The sequence below is a fragment of the Onthophagus taurus genome, unplaced genomic scaffold (assembly GCF_036711975.1).
Source record: "Onthophagus taurus isolate NC unplaced genomic scaffold, IU_Otau_3.0 ScKx7SY_15, whole genome shotgun sequence".
NCBI lineage: Eukaryota > Metazoa > Arthropoda > Insecta > Coleoptera > Scarabaeidae > Onthophagus > Onthophagus taurus.
This window is the reverse complement of record NW_027248940.1, coordinates 4484023-4506377: the sequence shown is the minus strand read 5'-3', so window position 1 is coordinate 4506377 and position 22355 is coordinate 4484023. Positions and strand designations below refer to the sequence as shown.

The 22355-nt window shown below is 33.0% G+C and overlaps 1 protein-coding gene across 1 annotated transcript; it reads right to left on the bottom strand.

Annotated features, from left to right (window-relative positions):
* Nucleotides 1-1849: 1849 nt before the first annotated feature.
* LOC139432430 (uncharacterized) lies at nucleotides 1850-4342 on the bottom strand. Its single transcript, XM_071200956.1, has 6 exons — nucleotides 4293-4342; nucleotides 4151-4222; nucleotides 3624-3720; nucleotides 2814-3553; nucleotides 2719-2768; nucleotides 1850-2158 (listed from the first exon to the last, which is right to left on the bottom strand). The coding sequence occupies exons 1-6, from the start codon at nucleotides 4340-4342 to the stop codon at nucleotides 1881-1883; spliced, it is 1287 nt and encodes a 428-aa protein (XP_071057057.1). The 3' UTR covers nucleotides 1850-1880.
* Nucleotides 4343-22355: the final 18013 nt, after the last annotated feature.

Sequence of the window (22355 nt, the reverse complement as noted above, 5' to 3'; positions counted from 1 at the left end):
ATATAGAAAAGATACTTTCACATAATACCATTTGTTAATTTGGTTTAAAAACAGTCGTGAAATGAAAAACTCTACCAACGATTGGTGGGCCACCATTTCTAATCACAAAAAAATTAAAGTTTACATCTTTTTGGTTTAACTTTTTGACCATTATAAACATATAAAACTTTATTTGTTTTATATAACCTATAGTTAGGAAAATTCTCTAAATATAATTTCTCATTAATTGCTGAGATACATGTGTAAGTTTGTATTTTAAATCAAACTTCGATCTTAATTTTATGTAGGGTTTTTAGGTTATGTCAAATAAACCAACACGTATTATGCAGTGTTTTACAACTGTAATTACAAGAAATAACAAAATAAATTATAAGTACAATTCAAAGTATGCAGGTGATTATAACACCTTGTGTAACTACCTGAATAAACACAACTTGTCGGTTTAAACAATTTAAGAAGAACGGATATTTTGCATACAAATTGAAGAACTTGCAGCTTTTAAATGAAGATAACCGTAATAAACGCATAGATTTTTTAGCGGATATGACCATATTGGAAGACTACAATAGAAGGATATATAATTACATTTTATGGATCGATTTGTGAGTAATGTACTTCCAAATAGGCAGAATGAAAGATACTGGGCCACTGAAAATCCTAATGTAATGAAATCGAAAATCAAGGCCACTTTGGAATTAATGTATGGTGCGGCATAATCGACCGATATTTAGTGGATCCATATTTTTCCGATTACAATTTTAATGGACCAATCTTTCTCCATTTCTTAAAAAATGAAGTGCCCGATTTATTGCAAGATATACCTCTCATGCAGGAAAATGAATGGTTTCAAATGGATGGAGCGCCCTATCACAATTCTGCAATTGTTACGCAATATATGAACCGTGTATATCCTGAGAGATGGATAGGAAGATCTGGCCCAATACGTTGGACAGTTAAGTCACCAGACTTAAGCTGCATGGACTTCTTTTTATGGGGCACAATCAAGAATATTATATATAGTACTCCCATAAACAACGTTGAACATCTTAAACAAAAAATTCGTGGTGCTTGTAATACGATAAGTCGTGATACTCTTAGAAAAGTTACTCATAATGAAGTGAGAAGCCGGTTTCAGCACTGTTTGGCAGCGAATGGCGATCAGCTTGAGCACACTTTGTAAGTGAAACATATTATGTTTCTGTTGTTTTGATTTATTAAAATCAAAATTTATTGTTTTAAGGCTGTTCGACCGTTTCGTGGGAATAAATTCGTTGAAAGAGAAACGAAAGTTCAAAAAAGGATAGCATATATCGGTATGACAACTCCTCTGCTTTTCTATTGGTCAAGATCAGTTGTTAGAATTTTTTTTGTCGTTAGTCATTAAACAGATGTAAAGAAGAAATGTGTACTATAATTATATTAAATGTTTTTATCGCCTAATCCAAGGCATCTGAATTAAACTTTTTTTTTTAAACCTTTATATTCTCTTATATTCAAAATTTGAATAATTTGATAATTATACGACTACGATTAAAAATGTATATGTATTTTCATTCTCTTACTTTTGTTTTTAATATATTATACGAAGAAGATAATCATAAGAAACATTTTTTCTAAAACTTATTATCTCTATCAATCATATAATTCCTACAACTAAATACTCATTCAATAATATTACTATAATCAAAAATGATAACCAATACACACATTTTTTTCAAAATCATAAAAATAATTTCAGATAAAATTTTATTGGTGAAAAATGTCATAAATGTTCAGATATAGTTAAAGAAATCAAGAAAAATTACAACAATAACATTATAATGGTTGTTTAATAATTTTATTTAACTTAAATTTTTTAAAAATTAACAGATTTTTCATTTTTAAGTTCCAAAAATTGCGGGTCCTGTCGGAGTCCACACAACAAAATAACATTTTTCCTTTTTCGTTATGTGAAGTTGCCCTTGTATTTGGTAAAAATAATTATATTGTGTTTTTAATTTTAATTCCTCATTTCGCTGTTGAAAAATATTATTTTTTTTGGTGCGGATGCCATCTTCTATGGATATGTTTCTTAAATAATATGGGCATTTCACTTCTATTATGGAATTGTCGCTATGGATTACCCCAACTTGACTTGCTCCTAAAAAATAAAATTCTCCTTAATAAAGATGTACCTAATGTATTTATAAACCGCATGGATCTACATGTAGGCCAAAAATAATTTGAAAAGCTTCTATTGCTGTTTTTTTCATATTGGCAACCATATTCGGTAGATTTGTTGCCTCGAAAATATTTCCCAATAGGTATATTTTAAAAGTTTGTTCGGCGGTGTTGATGGTTTTCTTTTGCACACTACTCCATAATTTGAAGCTGTTGACCTCTAGTGTGTTCTTTCTATTCTATCTGCTTCTTCTTTTATTTTTGTCAATAAATTGACTATCACTGTCTTCTATCAATTTCTTCTTGTGGTGGTAATTCCACATCTCCATAGTCGCTGTCCGCTTGTAACACAATTAGTCGATCGTTTTCGTGGTCTAAGGCCCACTTTTACCACCTCTTGATAAATTTATCCCATAGATAAATCCAACTCTTAGCCAATGAGAACGCTTAAAACCACCGTAACCATAGCAACTATCCTCTAGATAGTTTATCAGGAGGATGGTAAAAGTGGACCTAAGTCGGTAAAAAGATTTTGGCGGCCTACGTCGGTTTCCCAACCGCTGAGGAGGTCGTAAAATTCAGTTTTCCGGCCCATTTCACACAAAAAACTTAGAAACAAATTTTATGGTTTCATAATGTATTGATTGGTATTTTATATGGGTTGCTTTATTATTTCCTCTAGTAAGTGTTTGGAAAAAAAAGTTGCTAGATGACCTTTCATTTTTCTATTCCAAAAATCATCACCTTTGTCAATTTCTTCTATATGCGGCGGTCCTATTGGGCTCCATACTATAAAATAACATTTCTTCTTTTCTGTGACATGCAATTGCCCTTGTATTTGGTAGTAATACTTATGTAGTGTTTTTAATTTCAATTGACCATTTCTTAATTCTAACATATCTATTTTCTTGGCCTGTACCCCGTCTTCTACTGACATATCGCGTAGATTATACGGGCATTTTATTTCCAGTATAACATTCCTACTGTGGATTATACCATCTGGACTCGCACCCAAAAAGAAGAACTCCCCTTGACCAACATATAAACCACAAGTGTCTACATGAAAACCAGTAATAGCTTCAAATTCTTTTAGTGCGGTATTTTCGTATTGACAACCGTAGCGAGTCGCTTTGTTCCCACGAAAAGAATTTTCTAATAAAATTTTAAGTAAGTTCTTTGGGGATGTAGATACCCTTCGCTTGCAAACTAATCCAAAATTAGAAGCTGTTATTCTAAATAATCTATGTTGTTTCCAATTTGGATTAGTATGCTGGCCTCTGGTTTCTTCCTCAATTATCCTGGCTTTATCCCTTGTTTTGTTTAACAATCTAAATACCACCTCTCGTCTTCTAATTAATTCGTCTTGTGATATTTCTTCAACATTTCCGTAAATCTATAGTACAATTGAATGATGCTACATGTTTTATTTCTTTAATTTGATTCCAAAATAATGTAATATCTACAATTCTCTTTCCGCTAATGTTATGATTGTTATTAACATTGTCATCGCAATTGGGTTGGTCTATTTCTAAATTTGGTAAAGTGACTGTATCTAGTTCGCTGCAAAATAATATATCATGATATTATAAATATTATTTATATTGTTATATCTAATAATTATACAGGTGTCCCAGAATATGCAGCATATAGGAGTAATCTAGTTAGGTATGTAAAAATAAACAGAAAATAAATTATTTTTATACCAGAAGTATTTTTTGATGATATCTTTGTTATTATTCAAAATAGTTTGATACAATTTTGTAAATTGCAACAGTAAATTAAGAATAGTTAATAATTTAATTTAGTACAACAATGTACAACATTTTATCTTAGTATCTGTATTAATACATCATTAGATCTCGGTATCAATCGTATCAAAAAAGTGTTGTATATTATATATGATGTTATTTTTACATAATGTTTCTGTTATCAAAAGGATGCCCATATGTTATAGGACACCTGTGTTAAAGATTTTCTAAAAAATAATTACCAATCAAAATTGTTAACATTACTATCATCCTCAGTGCGAGAAGCGCGGTTCGTCCATCGCAACTTACCAAGACTACAAGTAAAAAAAAACTTATCTAATTGATTCAAGGGATATCGGCATAAAAAGTTTTCAAATTAATTACCGTTTACGTAACGTAGTAATCGAACAAGAATACCGTCTATTTCGGCCCATTTTATTCACAAATAACTCACAAGCACAAAACACTAAGAGTTTATAAGAGCAGTAGTCACTCAGTTACTATAACTAAAGTATACTAAATTATTTTTGTTTATAACTACAAAAATGGTTTATAAATAAATAAGAAAAAGTTTATAGAAATAAATAATTTATAATTACTATTTTTTTTAAATACACTGCTAATAAAATTGTTGACAGAAGCAAGGAAAAATACAAGTAAAGCTTTAAAACCGATCTTTACTGTTTTCGCCTCTACCTACATAATATGATCTTCTATTTTAAAGGAATGCAATTCTAATTCTTACCATCTGGTTTCCGATAAAAAAACCACAATATAAATACAGACAATGCTGGCAAAGTCGGCGCTACCTTGATTCTTTAGGGGCGGAGCTACGTTGGAATTAGCGAATAAATTCGAATATTAATACTAAATTTTCAAAAAATTATTGTGGCGTTATGAAGAAAGATTGGTTTCTGAAATTTTGCATGGATACTATATGAAACCTTCTCTAGAGGGCACGCATATTATTTTTTCGCTAATGATACAATTAGATGGCAGCGCTGAAGCGTTTGTGGGTCCGGAACCAGCAGTTGGTGTATCATTTGCGATGGCCAAATATAGGATTGGACTGTGGGTTGAAGAGAGACTTCGCCTACTGTGGACCAGTTCTCCTGGAATGAGACATGCTAAGGTGTTTATTAACATCGCCACTGTCAAACCCGGGAATATTTTAGGACTTGCCCGTAGTAGCATAAAAGTTCTAATGGGTGTTTTTACTGGGCACTGCCGATTAAAAGCACACCTCAACTTGTTGGGTTTAGCCGACGATGTTGAATGCCGACTATGTGCGGAGGAAGCAGAAACGGTTGAGCATGTTTTATGCCACTGCCCTGCCGTTAACCGTATCAGATTCTCGATTTTTGGGTCGCAGTTTATCTCCTCAAAAGATCTGAATGACCTTTCGCCGAGCAAGGTATTAATGTTCGTTAAGAGCATTGGACTGCACGGTGAAATTTGATAACGATATCTATCGGGGTATAATAGATCCTTAGGGTCACGGTGCAAGGTTGGTTGGTCCGCCTACTCGATATGTATTCTATGTAATGTAATGTAATGATACAATTTATGCGAATTTAAATAATTTAATTGTTATATTTTTTTAAAATAAATAAATTGGCATGCGTGCCCACTAGAGTACTGTTTCCTGATTTCAAAGCAGAAAAAATCATGCATTTTGCTCTAATATTAACCGAGATATATTGTTTGGAAGATTACATATAAAAATTCTTAGCGGTTGAACAGCCTTAAGTTTTTCAAATTTGAACTGTTGGTAAACCGATGTGTTCTTAATGTGGGGCATATTTTATTTTTTCGATATTCCATATAGTTTCGCGGAAAACCGCGGTTTAGTAGGATGCGGTTATTTCGAAAACGACCTGGCGGATTTCAACGCGGTTTTTACCAAAATATGTCAAATAATGTCGGTTGTCGGATTCCGTTATCAGTTTTTCAAAATTCCTAATTTCCCTAATTTTTTTAGAGCGATTTAATGGAATTACAAGTTAAAGAGAAACAGAAATAAGCCATGCGAGGAGAGATTCCGGCCAATCGGAACAAAGTTGAAGAGATGGTGCTGGCGTTATTATTATTGCTCTGTGTGCTTTCTTGCGCTTCAGACGGGATGTGGCGTCATTATCAATTTTTATTATAATAATAATTATTATTATTCTTGAAACATATTAAAAACGAAATTAAAAATTTTGAACAAAGTAGTTGCACGCTATTTTGTTTAAATTTATATGCATTATTTATGTCTTATATACAAAAATGAAACATACTTATTGAATTTGTAATAAAATAATTTTATCTACAACTATTGAATTATCTATTCATTATACATTTGATTTTTGACGGGTAATGACACGCATTACTCATGACTGACAAAGTGTTGAATAATGAAGCCATTATTCCACAGTTCTGACACGGCCTACCAATCAAAAAATAAAATTTTAACAGAAATGACAGCTTTCTTATATTGAGGTTATGTCTGAAATGTCTATCAAGTTTATTTTTTTTTCCTTTTTTTGATTTTTTTTTTCAAAATTAAATAGTTGTAGATAAAGTATAGTATTCAACTTGCGTATAATGGATGTTACCCACGAAGATGAATCTGAGTGGGTAACAGCCGGCATTATACGCTTGTTGAATAATATACTATTATCTACGTAAATAGAAACATCTCTTTAACTCTGTTCCGATTGGCCGGAACCCCACCTTTCCCCGCATGGCTTATTTCTGTTTCTCTTTAACATGTAATTCCATTAAATCGCTCTAAAAAAATTAGGGAAATTAGGAATTTTGAAAAACTGATAACGGAATCCGACAACCGACATTATTTGACATATTTTGGTAAAAACCGCATTGAAATCCGCCCAGCCGTTTTGGATATAACGGAGTCTAACTAAACCGCGATTTTTCGCGAAACTATTTGGAATATCGAAAAAATAAAATATGCCACTTATTAAGAACACATCGGACTACCACCTTTCCAAATTTCAAATTTTTTCGTACGATAGTTTTCGAGAAAAAAAGTCGCAAAGTTGACAAAGTTGCCGGTACCGTCAAAAAACCGGTACTTTTTTCACTTAACTCGCGATAAAAAGAAAACCGCGGATCCGAAAATTTTCAAATTAACATATGTTACGTAGAAATGTTCAGTGATTACAACAAACTTTGTCGCAATTTTTTTCATCGAGCGGTCTCTAAAGTGAGGGGCCTCGACTTTTTGCACGGATAGTAGATGGAAATTTTATAAAAAAAGTTTATTTTTAGCTTTATTCTAAAACAATAGAAAATAGATCTGTCGAACCCTACATTTTCGTAATCACAAAAAAATAACGAATTTAATAAGCGAATAATCAGTGGTTGTTTCCATTTAAAAAAACGAAAATTCTCATGATATCTCAAAATCTAAAACCGAAAAATTTTTTTTGACTATGTCATGAAATTCTGTGTAAAAAAGTGTCCATATAATGTCGTAGTTATAATACTCCACCTATAATAATAACCAAGATAATTGCACTGACAAGGGAAGTGTCACAACTGTGTCTCACCGATTTCGATGCAATTTGGTACAGTCATAGAATGGGCCAAAATAAGGTTCGCACATTTTTTTATACGTGCGGTAAAAGCCCCTGGGGCGAGTTATAGGGGTTGAAAGTTTGGAGAAAAAGTACGTTTTCACTTATATTTTGAAAACGAAAAGTGCTATCAAAATTTGGTAAATTGTAACTGATATTCATTTTAAAAGAGCTTTCTTTTGATGTGTCACACATATAGCAGAGGGTTAAAAAGGGCGAACTACCCCTATTTTTTTGGAATTATTTAAAAACCACCCTATCGATTTTGGCGGCATTAAGTATACTTCTAGTGCGTTCAAAAATATTAGTTAAGGGTTTTTTCCCATTCGCCCTAGATCAACCCCAGCGAAGTTACGGGGGTTAACATGTAAGCACTTTTCGTAAGAATGATGTGATAAAATTGTCAGGTATTTTGAAAATACTTTAAACAAAACCGTAAATTAGTCGCACAATAAAATGTTTAGTGTAAAATAAGGCATAATACACCATATAGGGGTTGTTGGGGTTATCCACCCCCTTAAAAATTAATTCTATCCCGGGCGTTATTTGTCGATTACGGCGAAATTTGGTACTGTGTTTGTTTTATATTTGAAGTAAAAATTTTTGAAAATGGTTATAAGGGTTACAAATTAGGGGTAGTTTTTTGTTTATACCTCGAAGATGAAAACTGCCATCGTAACTGTGGTATTGTTTTTTAAAAATCTATCTATCGATGTTCCACGAGGTAAACTACCCTCATTTTCTTTAAATAATAAATATAAAACTACTAGATAAATAAGATATTTTATTTATTTATGAGTTAAAAAGCAACTGACAAAAAAAATAGTTCAATATACCAAAGAAGTTTATTCTACATTACTAATTGACGTTTTTTATGTATTATATTAATTTTCAATATTAAATTTATTTTTATTCTACGTAGTGTTGGCAAAAATGAAAGTCGTGGAAAAAATGTTTTAAACATAAGGATTTTTTACACCATGCACATGTTATGACCGCTATATCCCCACAGATATCACACGTTGGCTTCTCACTCGAAAAGCAAACTTCCACGGGATTTTCAAAATGGTCTGGTCTCTCCTCTATATAGCCACTTGCAAACCATGCGTATTTAAAAACATTTATAAACCGAGGGGAAGCCAACTGGTTATGCGTCAACGATTGCAATTTTAATATGTTATCCCTCTGATGTAAATTGACATCATACTGGTAAAGAATAATCTGATCAGAGAATCTTCTAATAAAATTTTTCCATATTCTGAAACCAAATACATCTAGGGGCTGTATTTGACCTGTTGTCCCTGCAGGTATAGATAAATGTTTAAAATTAGTACCTGATGGAGTTATTTCACTAATAACTTCAGGACAATGGCCACTCCAAGAATCTAATAATAATAATGATTTAGAACCAGTATTTGGAAAATATACATTTTGGAGCCAATTTTTCATGTGTTCTGAAGTTAACTTTCCAGATTTTGATGCCAAAACGTATATATTGTCTGCTTTAAACATTGTATTTGCTACCCTCGGTCCAAAGCTGCCAGAGGGTTCTTTTAAAACAATAAAAAGTGGAGAAAGAAGTTTCCCATCAGCAGATATTACGGGTTGAATTGTGTAACTGTGCGTTGTAGATGACACCGACTGGACCACACTTTCTACGGTTTTAACTCCTAAATCGCTTAATGTTCTTCCCGAATGGAATTCCAAGTTAAAACCGCTCTGATCCGAATTGTAGGTGTTTTCAGGTCCATATATTTGGATTTGTAGCTTTGCCTCTTTAACGAAATCTTTTGCTAAAGTTTTTACTCGATCAACATTTCCAATTTGTTTTTGGTAGGTGTATTTTTGGCAACATTATGTAGAATAAAAATAAACTAATAAACTATATAAAACAAACACAGTACCAAATTTCGCCGTAATCAACAAGTAATGCCCGGGATAGAATTAATTTTTAAGGGGGTGGTTAACCCCAACCACCCCTAAATGGTGTATTATGCCTTATTTTACATTAAACATTTTATTGTGCGACTAATTTACGGTTTTGTTAAAGTATTTTCAAAATACCTGACAATTTTATCACATCATTCTTACGAAAAGTGGTTACATGTTAACCCCCGTAACTTCGCTGGGGATGATCTAGAGCGAATGGGAAAAAACCCTTAACTAATATTTTTGAACGTGCTGGAAGTATACTTAATGCCGCCAAAATCGATAGGGTGGTTTTTAAATAATTCCAAAAAAATAGGGGTAGTTCGCCCTTCTTAACCCTCTGGTATATGTGTGATACATCAAAAGAAAGCTCTTTTAAAATGAATATCAGTTACAATTTACCAAATTTTGATAGCACTTTTCATTTTTAAAATATAAGTGAAAACGTACTTTTTCTCCAAACTTTCAACCCCTATAACTCGCCCCAGGGGCTTTTACCGCACGTATAAAAAAATGTACGAACCTTATTTTGGCCCATTCTATGACTGTACCAAATTGCATCGAAATCGGTGAGACACAGTTGTGACACTTCCCTTGTGAATGGTTTTACGATATTTTCAATTTTGGCCTCTAGGGGAAAAACAAAAGACGATAGCGCTATGAGGTTTTCGGCATTAGCAGTTTCTCGAAAAACGAGATCATGGCATGTAAGCTACTTTTTTTCTAACTCTTATAGTTTCCGAGTTAGCCTACTCGGACATCGAATTTGAACCACCCTGTACAAGATCGGACATTATAATCCTGTTTTGCTGTATTCCAAATTCGGTTTATTGTCCGCGTACAAACGTTGAATTTGGTGCTGCACTGCTTAATTGCACCGTGTTTCAACTTTTCATTACTTACGTTTTTCAGCACATATTGTAAGACACCTTGTCGCTGCTCGTTGCTTAAATTACGTGTCCCACCTAAGTTGCCTCGGATCATAGCCGAGTTATGATTGAGTTTTTCAAAAAATGTTTCAAATAAAAGTTGAATCGAATCATATTGTACATATTTTAAAATTAGTTTCAGTAATGGCGGACTTCCGCTTCTACCGGAAATGGATATCAACTTTGTTATTTTAAATGGAACATCCTGTATATTATTGCATTTTTGGATTCCTCGTGAAATTTCAATGGTACTTTGTTAAGGATACCTTAGGTCTAACTGGTATCGTTTTTGAATTATATGACGATTTTCGAAAAAAATGACATTTGCAGCATCTTATAAATTTGGCAATATTGCCGAAACTGTGAAAGCTAGAAAGATTTGGTTTTTTGTTTTGGATTAACAGTAAAACAGCACACGTTTGCTAATAGAAAATTATGCATTTATATTACGGAGTTCTTAAGTAGGGATCTGTAATTTTCGAACTTTTTAATCATGGATAACTTAATTTTTTTAAATGGAACAATATACGAGTTTTTGCATAACTGGATGTAAAATTTAATTTCCTTTTAGTTTTATACAGTTATCATGGTGTCTATCTTCAACGGTTTTGGAGATATTCCCGATTTTTCAGTTTTTAACGATAGATACGTATTTCGCAGTGCCGGCCACCTTCCCCTCGCATTTTACCAGGCTTGGGACTGGCAGAAATATTACTGGCATGCTTAAAAAGTGGCCAACAAAACACAACAAGACCACTGGAAACAAAACACAAATAAAAAACACTATTGCATCAAATGTTCAAAATGTTGTCCGTTTTGTTCACTACATAATAGAAATCGTTTTTGTAAGGAGTTTTGCACATTTCTGAGAATTTCTGGTGTTTCTTGAAAAGCTCTTACAATGCGTTGACGCATATCGTCAGGAGTAGTTGGTGATGTCTAATAAACCTTGCTTTTAATGAAACCCCATAAAAAGAAATCGCAAGTGGTAAGATCTGGCGATCTAACAGCGGTGCGGAAAGGACACATCCAAATACCGACGTACTTGGGCGGTATTGTGCGGTGGAGCACCATCGTGTTGGAACCACATCTACTAACGAATAGCTAGTGGAATATTTTCCAACAGAACGTCCAAACTATTTTCTAAAAATTCTAAATAAATCCTACCCGTCAAACGTTGATTATGAAAGAAAGGGCCTATGATATGCGTTCCAATGACACCTGCCCAACGTTCACTGACCATCTGTACTGGCTATGCGTTGCAAGGAATCGATGGGGGTTTGTTGTATTATAATAATGACAATTGTGACGATTCACAAACCCATTTTTGTGAAAGGTAGCTTCATCCGAAAACATCACCTGTCCGAAAAAATTGGCATCAAGATTAGTTCTTTCAATTGCCCACTGACAGAATAACAGCCTGCTTTCGCAATCGCCTTCAGTAATTTCCTTGTGCAACTGGATTCGATACGGATGATAATTATATTTTCTTAAAATCCTGTGTACCGAAGATTTACTGATGTTTGTCCTCCTACTTATTTCACGCACACTAGATTCTGCATTTTCTTGCACAGCTAACAATACGTGCAACTGGTTTTCATCCGTAAGTACGGAGTTATTACGGTTGCGCTTAGTACGTTTTACGGATCCAGTATTTGTAAATCTTTCCAACTTCTTTCCAGATATTGTTGTGCGTAAAGTCTTGACGCTAACAAAGCGTTCTTGTTATATTCGCCGAGAACGAAAACCATATCGACTAATTCTTTCCGCGTATGTGACATTTTTAATTATTATGTTAACAAATAATACTTTGAAAACCAGTTCTAATGCGTAGAACACTAATGACAGTTCTAATGCGTGGAACAGTAATGACAGTTTACCTAGTTTGTTTTCCAAGCCTACTTCAATTTTTAATAGTATTGCAAAGCGTCCATTTCATTTTACCAGTCCTAAGCCTACTTCGCAATACATATCTATCGTAAAAAACTGAAAAATCGGGAATATCTTCAAAACCGTTGAAGATAGACACCATGATACCTGTATAAAACCGAAAGGAAATTAAATTTTACATCCAGTTATGCAAAAATTGGTATATTGTTCCATTTAAAAAAAATAAGTTATCCATGATTAAAAAGTTCGAAAATTACAGATCCCTACTTAAGAATTCCGTAATATAAATGCATAATTTTCTATTAGCAAACGTGTGTTCTTTTATTGTTAATCCAAAACAGAAAACCAAATCTTTCTAGCTTTCACACTTTCGGCAATATTGCCAAATTTATAAGAAGCTGCAAATGTCATTTTTTTCGAAAATCGTCATATAATTCAAAAACGATACCAGTTAGACCTAAGGTATCCTTAACAAAGTACCATTGAAATTTCACAAAGAATCCAAAAATGCAATAATATACAATCTGTTCCATTTAAAATAACAAAGCTGATATCCATTTCCGGTAGAAGCGGAAGTCCGCCATTACTGAAACTAATTTTAAAATATGTACAATATGATTCGATTCAACTTTTATCTGGAACATTTTTTGAAAAACTCAATCATAATTCGGCTATGGACCGAGGCAACTTAGGTGGGACACCCTGTATATAAATAAATTCATAATTACAACTTTTTTTTTGTTTATTCAATAATCCTATAAAAAATCTCAAATCGGATTTTGGTACGGAGGTAGTATTTTTTTTTATAGTTTGTTTTTTGTTCCAGTTTTTGTTTTCTTTTGTAATAGGGCTGGGTGGTAGAACAAATACCACTTTTGTGGCAATTTGAATCCAGCACCTTTTTTCTGCCATACATTTATTTTCTTTTAGTTCTGCTTTTTATTGATATAAATATGTATACAGGGTGTCCCGTTAAGCGTACGGAGCGGCTGTATCTCTAGAACGGTAAGGCCTAGAGGTTTGGGAAAAAAATCCTTATAAGCAAAGTGACCAAGAGAAATAGCTGGAAATTATTTTGAAGTTCGTAATTCGACCGCTAGGGGGCGTAACTGCCATTGAGAAACATAAAGTTCCCGCTATCTCAGAAAGTTATACGATGAGCTATAACTTTGACAACATCATTTAATAGCTTGGATAATACCGCATCGCTTTTGTTTTGCGATATTTCTCATATCTGTCATAATAAGGGAGGGGGAGGCCAATGCGTTTTCATATGTTTACATTTTAATATCTCCTAGACCATTCAACCGATTTGAATATTTTCGGTGTTGTTTGAAAGAGCATTTTATGCTCTTTTTAAAGATATTTTCAGTAAGACCGTCTGCTTTAAAACAAATGAGCTAGAGGATGTTATCTGCAGCGATTACATATTTTTGTGATTTTTGAAGAAAAGTTAAATGGAACGATACTATTTACTTCACAGACCCTTAGTCACCTTAAAATTTGCTAAATTTTAGTGAAAACCGCATCTCGATATCGCCACCCGTTCTAGAGTTATAGAAGAAAATGTTAAAAAGTCGAGTGTCATCAATCGGATCCAGTTACCTCATCGAGAAAAACAAATCACATAACCATGGTAACTGTAAACATGTCATTTACTAACGCAGAAGCGTATGATGATTTATTTTCAATGTTTCGAATACGATGCAACTGCATGGCAAAAATGTGCAATGCAATTACGACAAAGAAAGACATTTTTCTCTAGAAGTGTTTTTAAGATTGACTTAGCGATTACGGAAAACTGGCAACGTGTAGCCCATTCAGACGTCTCTATGAATTCGTAAATCACATTGGTGCGCAATGTGATCCCACATAATCTGGGAACTCCGAAAACAATTGTCCACAAGAGTTCTCAAGAGGATAATATCTCCACCACGTTGTTTTACATCAGGCCTTAACAGATACCGATTATGATAACAGACTGAACTATTACCATTGACTTTTAAATATGATTTGGGCAAATCCAAACCTTTTATCACAAATGCTATGGACGCATGAAGCATCTGTCCACAAGCTGATGTAAACTTGCATAATATGCATTGTTGGTTCGAGCAAAACCCACATTTTATCACCCCTTTATCTATTGGGTAGACTAAACGACCTGACTTTTCAAGAAAAAACCAATAACCAGGGAAAATATGACAAAACACTAAATACCAGTAGAAACATGTCCAGGGCCGAGACTTAAGCAGCGCTTTCTTTTCGTCGAAACTAGATTAAATAAATGCATCGAGGTTTATGGAAGGCATTTCGCACATTAGTGAGTTATTTTTGCCAAAAATTTAAGTTATTCTAAGTGTTTTGGTTTATTTTGTTTTATTATCATTGTTGATGTTTCATTGATCCGTTGGCTTTTCAACACGCCTCAAAAGTAGTTTTGAAGCAGTTCTAAGCTTGGATAAAGTGTGAAGGAAGGTTCTAGATAATAAAATTTTTGTTCTCTCTTATTTGTTTCCTAAGGTAACTTGATCCGATTAAGATATACGACTTTTTAACATTTTCTTTTATAATTCGAGAATGGATGGAGATATTGAGATGTGGTTTTCACTAATATTTAGCAAATTTTATGGTGATTAACGGTCTGTGAAGTAAATAGTACCGTTCCATTTAACTTTTTTTCAAAAATCACGAAAATATGTAACCGCTGCAGATAACGCCCTCTAGCTTATTTGTTTTAAACCAAGCGGGCTTACTGAAAATATCTTTTAAAAGAGCATGAAATGCTCTTTCAAACAAGACAAAAAATATTCAAATCGGTTGAATGGTCCAGGAGATATTAAAATGTAAACATTTGAAAACGCATTGGCCTCCTCCTCCCTTATTATGAGAGATATGAGAAATATCGCAAAACAAAAGCGATGCGGTATTATCCAAGCTATTAAATGATGTTGTCAAAGTTATAGCTCATCGTCTAACTTTCTGAGATAGCGGGAATTTTATGTTTCTCTATGGCAGTTACGCCCCCTAGCGGTTGAATTACGAACTTCAAAATAATTTCCAACTATTTCTCTTGGTCACATTGCTTATAAGGATTTTTTTCCCAAACCTCTAGGCCTTACCGTTGTAGAGATACAGCCGCTCCGTACGCTTAACGGGACACCCTGTTTATATTTTCTTTTGATAATAATGTATTGTATGGTTGAAAATAAAAAAATTATTATTATTATTAAATAAACAAATATAGTATTTGTTAACAATCGTTAATATATTCAAAATCATTAAAATTATCACCGTCAATAACTAATTTAACCGATTGGTTATCGGGGAAGTATCCGATGATCTTCAAAGTTTTCATCACAACCAATATACATAATATCACTTTTTCGATAATCTCTCTATATAATATTTACAATTGTACAAATTGTGAATCGACTATTTTATCACCATCGATGCCTCGTATTCCCAGAAGTACCAAATCGAGTTGGGTAATTCTTCTGGGAAATCGGCATTTAAGCGCTGTTTCAGTTGAAGATGGAAGTCAGTCCAAGACATTATGACGGTGATTTAAATTTAGAATCAAATAATAATTTTTATACATAAAATTTGTAGTAGTCAACTGAGTTACAAAAGAATATATAAGTTTTGGAAATAGCGTAGACAAAAATCAAAGCAAAGTATTTCGAATTTTAGTTATAAAAAATACTTTGTATAAAAGTTTCTAGAAACAATTATTAAAGAATATTATGCAAAAATAATTCCAAAGTTACTTGCGTTAGTTGGCGTTATCTTATCATAACCGCAAACCAAGGTTATTTCCGTTTCTCAGTAAAATTATTAAAGAACGTAAGTAACGATTATAACTATATATAAATAGTTGAGTAGTTCGAAGTTTAGTTACGTAAAAACCAAGTGAAAGTAAACATCGAATACAATGGCTCAATTCAATGCATCTTCATTAAAGGATTTAGCCCTTCATAAAATTAATTTAAGCATAAAAAAACGCGTAGATGTGTTAAAACTCCATCGACAATTACCATGGACTTTAGTTTTAGATTTGTGGAAAACGTGGTTCCAAACAAATTGGAATGAATTGGGAGCACACGTACACTGCCATGAAAATGTGAGTACAGAGTGCATAGAGTTTGAAATATTCAAATATAAAATGAATCATAAGGTTCAATGTGCGCTATTCAGGGAACCACATCTTTACAGGTAAATTAGAAATGAAATAAAATGTATAAAATTATATAAAATTTTAATAAATCTTTAGGGATGATTTATTCTTCCTAATACATGGGAATGATGAAAGTGGAAAAGTGTGTGTATGGATTACATACTATGAAACTGAACATGGACGTGTATGTGGGGAGTGTTTCGCAGATTACGAGTGGCATATTGTATGGGAATGTGACTTTTACCGAAACAAAGACGGATTTAAAGACACTGAAAAACGTATAAGATTAGAACATAAAACTATTAATAAATATGGGTTCATCGATTTAGTAGAAAATAAAGCTATGTGGTGCGCGTTCTGTTTGAAACGTTCACATTTTAAATTTATTTTAAGAGAATATTGCTCCGATGAGGTTCATGAAATTTTAGAGGGTTTATAATAAACATTTGTCATTTAAGTAGTTATGTATTAAGTTTAAGTAGTTTTTAAAATGTTTACTTCAGTCTTATACCCCAATACAAAAACTACTTATATAATGGTGGGTATCCATGTTGCAAGTCATTTCAATAAAATAAAAAGTTTACTTCACTCTTGCTTGTAGTATTTTATTTCAAAACTAGTTTCGAGAGTGTTCTTTCATCATCAGTTGAAAACTGTACATGAAATTACAAAAATTTCTTGTATTAGCACGAAAAATAGCAACAAAATGAATTAAAGAAAATTGAAATACATAAAACAAAAAAGAAATAAAAATATATAAACGGCAAAAACTTACGGTCAAATTTCGAGACTTGTACAGTAAAAGTCGAGGAAAGCATCATATTATTCACGAACATATTAAAAACAAACAAAATCAAAACATCAGTTTTTAACAAATCCTATAAAAGTCATAATGAACATTGGAACATTATTCATTCTATCAGAAAAAAGCTTGATGAAGGCGATACCATATTCGTTAAAGCTGATAAGGGAGCCGGTGTGGTTATTTTGGATAAATCTCTATCCCTAGATAAAACATATGATTTTATGAAGCAGAATAATTATGATAAAATTAATTTTGACCCCTTGAATAGTTTTGTTAAAAAGACACGGAATATAATCAATGATTGCAAGGAGACTTTAATAGAGTACACACCATACTTAAAAAGTTTAAAAGATTCCCAAAGTATTAAAAAAATGATTTTCAATAGTTCAATGTTCATGTATATGAATCCCTCCATTCCTAGACTTTACTCCCTTCTAAAATTGCACAAAGACAATATATCTATCCGCCCCATTATTTCTTTTAAAAACTCTCCTACCCCAATATTAGCCAATTTTATGCTAAATATTTTCAAAATGATAGATTTTAAACCCAAATTTTCTGTTCAGAACTCAATTCAGTTTATAAACATGATTAAAGATATAAAATTTAATAAAAAGATGATGGTTTCTTTTGATGTGACCAATTTATATTCAAAAATTCCTGTTGATATAATCCTTAATTTGGTAGATAAGCTTTTTAGAAAGCATTTCAATAATAATGAAAATGTCGTTAATGATTTGAACTTAATTTTACATCATGTAGTAACTCAAAATTTTTGTTATTTTAATAAAGAATATTATGACATAAAGGATGGCTTACCTATGGGTATGCCTCTTTCTGATTTCTCTTTCTAATTTTCTTAATCAATTTTTGAATAATTTGCATACAAAATTAAACTTTACATTAGAAAAAGAAGAAAACAGAAAACTTAATTTTTTGTTGAATAAGTAGATCCATTCTTTGTTTAACCAGTGCGGTAATTAAATAAATTCGAAAATTGTGTTACAACCAGGGACTAAGAACGGAACGAAAACGAGAACGAAAGAATCAAATTAACCGAATAATTTATAAGAACGAAAACGGAAACGAAAACCAAATTTTTATTTTTCGTTCATGATTGAAAACGAAATAAATAATTTCGGTTACCGGTTTTAACCGGTTTAATGACACAATATTTTTGTAACCTACTCCTAGTAGACATATCGGGGATGCAAGGGTCTTCTATTCTATACCTTCTATATATATATTTTTACTATAAAATAAATATGTTAACAATTTTTTTCTCTTATTTTTAATAATAATAATAACTTTATTTACAAATAACCAAAAATTAATCATGACACAAAATTTTTAAATAAGTAAAAGTTAATTGAAATAAAGCAAGATCAGAGAGAAAAGAAACAAATATTATTATTTAAAATATGAAGCAAAAAAAACAAAAAAAATCTGTCACTGGCATACCACTAAACTGCATAGCAGTTTGTGCGTGGTTTTCAAGTAACTAAATTTAATGGGAATAAATGAAAGAAACCAAAACAGATTCGTGTCTCTCCAATACAGAAACGGTCCTAAACAGTTCATTCTAAATTTTATTTTTAATATTTATAAAAAGCAAAAATGCCATCACCACTTAAAATGCAGTTGATTGAAATTTTTAACATTTAAGTTTTTAAAAGCATAAATTTTATGTTAGTAATTTTTGCCAGCTATGATTAAAATTATGACAAGTGACTTATTTGTCAAATACTTTTATTAGAAAAATAGTAAAAAACCGGTTTTAACCGTTATTTCATTTCGGTTCACGAAAACGAAAACGATATTTTTTGGGTGTGAACGAAAAGAACGAAAACGAAATTTTTCGTTTTCGTTCTGATCGGAAACGAACAAAATACTTTTCGTTTTTAGTCCCTGGTTACAACTGGTTTATTTTAAGTTTAAGTTCAACCTGACATGTTTCGGTCTTTTAAATGACCATCATCGGAGGTCTACAAGTAATAACATATATTAGCAAAGTATACAGATAACAAAATATATTAATTGAGGTTATGTTGTTAAGAACATTGAGATAATTCCAGTAAATCATCAAAAATATTAGAAAATATACTAACATCGTAAAAAGGATATATGAGGAACAACATACAATAAAGTAATACAAACTAAAATCAAAGTATTGTAGCATAGGAACTTAGACAACCTTTAATATATGAACCTTGGGTTAGGATGTACTGTAAGATGGATGCGCATGTGTATGGGAATACGTTGGTAATGGCGGGAAAGGGAAAGGATACAAATTTAAATTTGAAAAATGATCCAAATTATAAAGAGAGATGATATCACCACGGGGAAAATTTGAAGGGAGAAGAATGGGGTAAGGGGGGCAAAGGAGTGATTGTCAAGGATCTCAATCAGTGCAAAACCAGTTATACAATCATTAATTGGAGTTCTCTTCTGTTGAGAATAAGGGGAAAGGGAAATGGGTGAGGATATTATAGATGACGAGGTGTGATATCAATCTTAAGGAAAAAAATAAATGGGGGAAATAAACAGGGTAAGGTAGGAATGGTGTGATTGTCATGGACCTCAATCAGTGCAACTCCAGTTATACAATCATTAACTGGAGTTCTCGTCTGATGAGGAATGAAGAAAGAGGAAGGGGCAAGGGTAGGGGTAAATAGGTGTCTGTGAAATTAGGGGGGATCATTAGGGAATGGTTTCTTTAGCATCCTATATAGGGGTGGTCTAGTTAGGTCTATTTGGTCATTAAAGCATTCGATATTCTTATTCTGGAATTTAAATTTCTCGATTTCGTAGGCCTCAGTGAGGGTCATTTTAGTTCCTTTATCCATTCTGTGTAATAATTTTACACCCGTATCTATATCAAAACTATGTGGGTTGTTGAGAAGATGTCTTCCGAAATTAGATTTGATGCTAGCCTTGTGTTCGTTAATTCTCTGTTTTATTGATCTTCCAGTTTCGCCGATGTACACTGCACCACAGGTGTCGCAATTCAATTTGTAAACACCACTATTTTCGAGGAGGTTGGTGTTGTCTTTCTTGTGGTTTAATAAGTTGATCATGGAGGTGTTGGATTTGAATAAAATATTTATATTGTACTTTTTGAAGATTTTTAGGATAGGAGCTGCAATGTGACCCGGGTAAGAAATAGATCGGTAAGTTGGTTCTGAGGTTGGTGTATTGTTAGTGAGTGTGGTCAGCTGCCTATTATTGGTTTTTGTTTGAATTCTTCTAATTAAATTGGAGACATAATTTGGGGGGAAGTTATTGTTGTGTGCTATTGCCTTAATGATCAATAGTTCTTTTTCTCTGTCTATATTGTTGAGAGGAGTTGTCATGGATCGGTGAATGTATGCATGAAACGCCACATTTTTATGGGTATGATGGTGAAAAGAAGTATATGGGATGACTGTATCAGTTTGTGTGACTTTCCTGAATATATCAAACTCTAGTTTGTTATTTCTGTTAATCAATTTAAGGTCAAGGTATGGTAAAATGTTGTTTTGTTCCTGTTCCATTGTAAAATGAATGTTTGTGTGAAGGTCGTTAAGGAGTGAATGCAAATCGTTGACGTTGTTGTGTATGTTGGTCTTCCAAATGACCAGGACATCATCCACATATCTTTTCCAAAAGATGATATTTTCGGTTATGTGATTTCTTGTGTGGAGTAAATTGTTTTCAAGTGTGTCGAGAAAAAAGTCTGCACTCAAAGGGGAGCCCATGGGTAAGCCGCCCGAATATTTGTATAGTTTATTGTCGAAAATGCAAGTATTTTGGGCTAGGCAAGTAATGAGAAGGTTTTGCAGATGGTCAGCGTCTTCTGAGTCTAGTTTGTTCTTAAAATAATCAAGAGTTATGGTGAGAGTCTCCGAAACTGGGATGTTTGTATACAGATTGGTGACATCAAATAACACTAATTCAAAGTTGTCAGGGAAGCGTAGGTTCAAAGGTTCTTCGATAAGATGTTGTCTGTTTCTTATGGTATGTATTGGTTTGAAATCCAGGTGAGATAATATAAATCTGTTAACAATTTGTGGGTGCTTGAGCCTATGGACGAAATTATTGGTCGTATAGGGTTATTAGGTTTGTGTAGTTTTATGAGGGAGTAGAGATTAGGATTCTTCGGGTTCATTGGTAGAATATTTGAGATTTTAATATTGTATTTATCCAAAAACGATTTGGAGTCTCTGAGGGCTTTTTTAGTTTTTGTATGTAAGGTATTGACAGGGTTAGACTTTATTTCTGTGAAATTATTTTGTGATAGGAAAGTTTCGGTTTTCTGTTTATAAATCTTTCTATCTATAATTACTATACCCGAATTCTTGTCTGCGTTGCTGATAATTGCATCTCGTGATTGGATTTTCTTTCTAATGGAATTAACAATTTTCATCTCTGGATTGAATATTCTTCCATTATTGTTCTTGTGTTGTTGACGGTTGACGGTTTTCAACCCTCTTTAAGAAATCGATGATGTCCAGCCGAAGGTCCTTCTATTGTAGATTATATCTTGCCGCCACTTCTAGTTCTATGCTCAGGTGACTCAGTCTAGGGTGGTTCGGCAAAGCAGTAGAGAATAAAGGCCGGTTCTGGACCGGAAGTGCTCCCCAGCTCCCCCTGGTCCTGCGCATGCGCGCCGGAAGTGACGTCACGACATCCTTAAGGATCATCCTTAAGGATCGGTCGACGGTGGCGCCACCTGTATCATCCTTAAGGATCGGTCGACGGTGGCACCACCTGTAGCATCCTTAAGGATCGGTCGACGGTGGCGCCACCTGTAACATCCTTAAGGATCGGTCGACGGTGGCGCCACCTGTCAATTTGTAAAACGGTTAAAACTTCTAAATAATAACTGTTTTAAGTTGCTCCCCCGTGAAATAATATTAATAATAATAATAATACTTACCTTAAAATAGGTTCTCTATTACTGATTGAGGGTAGGAGGAGGAAGAGAAAATCATAAAAAATTAAAGTTAATACATATATTAAAAACTTGATTCTCTATTACTGATTGAGGGTAGGAGGAGGAAGAGAAAATCACAAAAAATTAATACATATATTAAAAATTTAAATTAAGCATACTCAAAAAAAATTATGCTATTTTCTACTTAACCTACTTAAATATAT

Bases quoted from the DNA above. Each gene is read 5' to 3' on its own strand.
- LOC139432430 (XM_071200956.1), bottom strand. From the start codon at position 4,342: ATGGGCCGAAATAGACGGTATTCTTGTTCGATTACTACGTTACGTAAA. The intron at 3,721-4,150 runs GTAATTATTTTT...ATTATTTTGCAG, and splicing joins AATGTTAACAATTTTGATTG to CGAACTAGATACAGTCACTT. The intron at 2,159-2,718 runs GTTGGGAAACCG...ATCTTTATTAAG, and splicing joins ATTTTACGACCTCCTCAGCG to GAGAATTTTATTTTTTAGGA.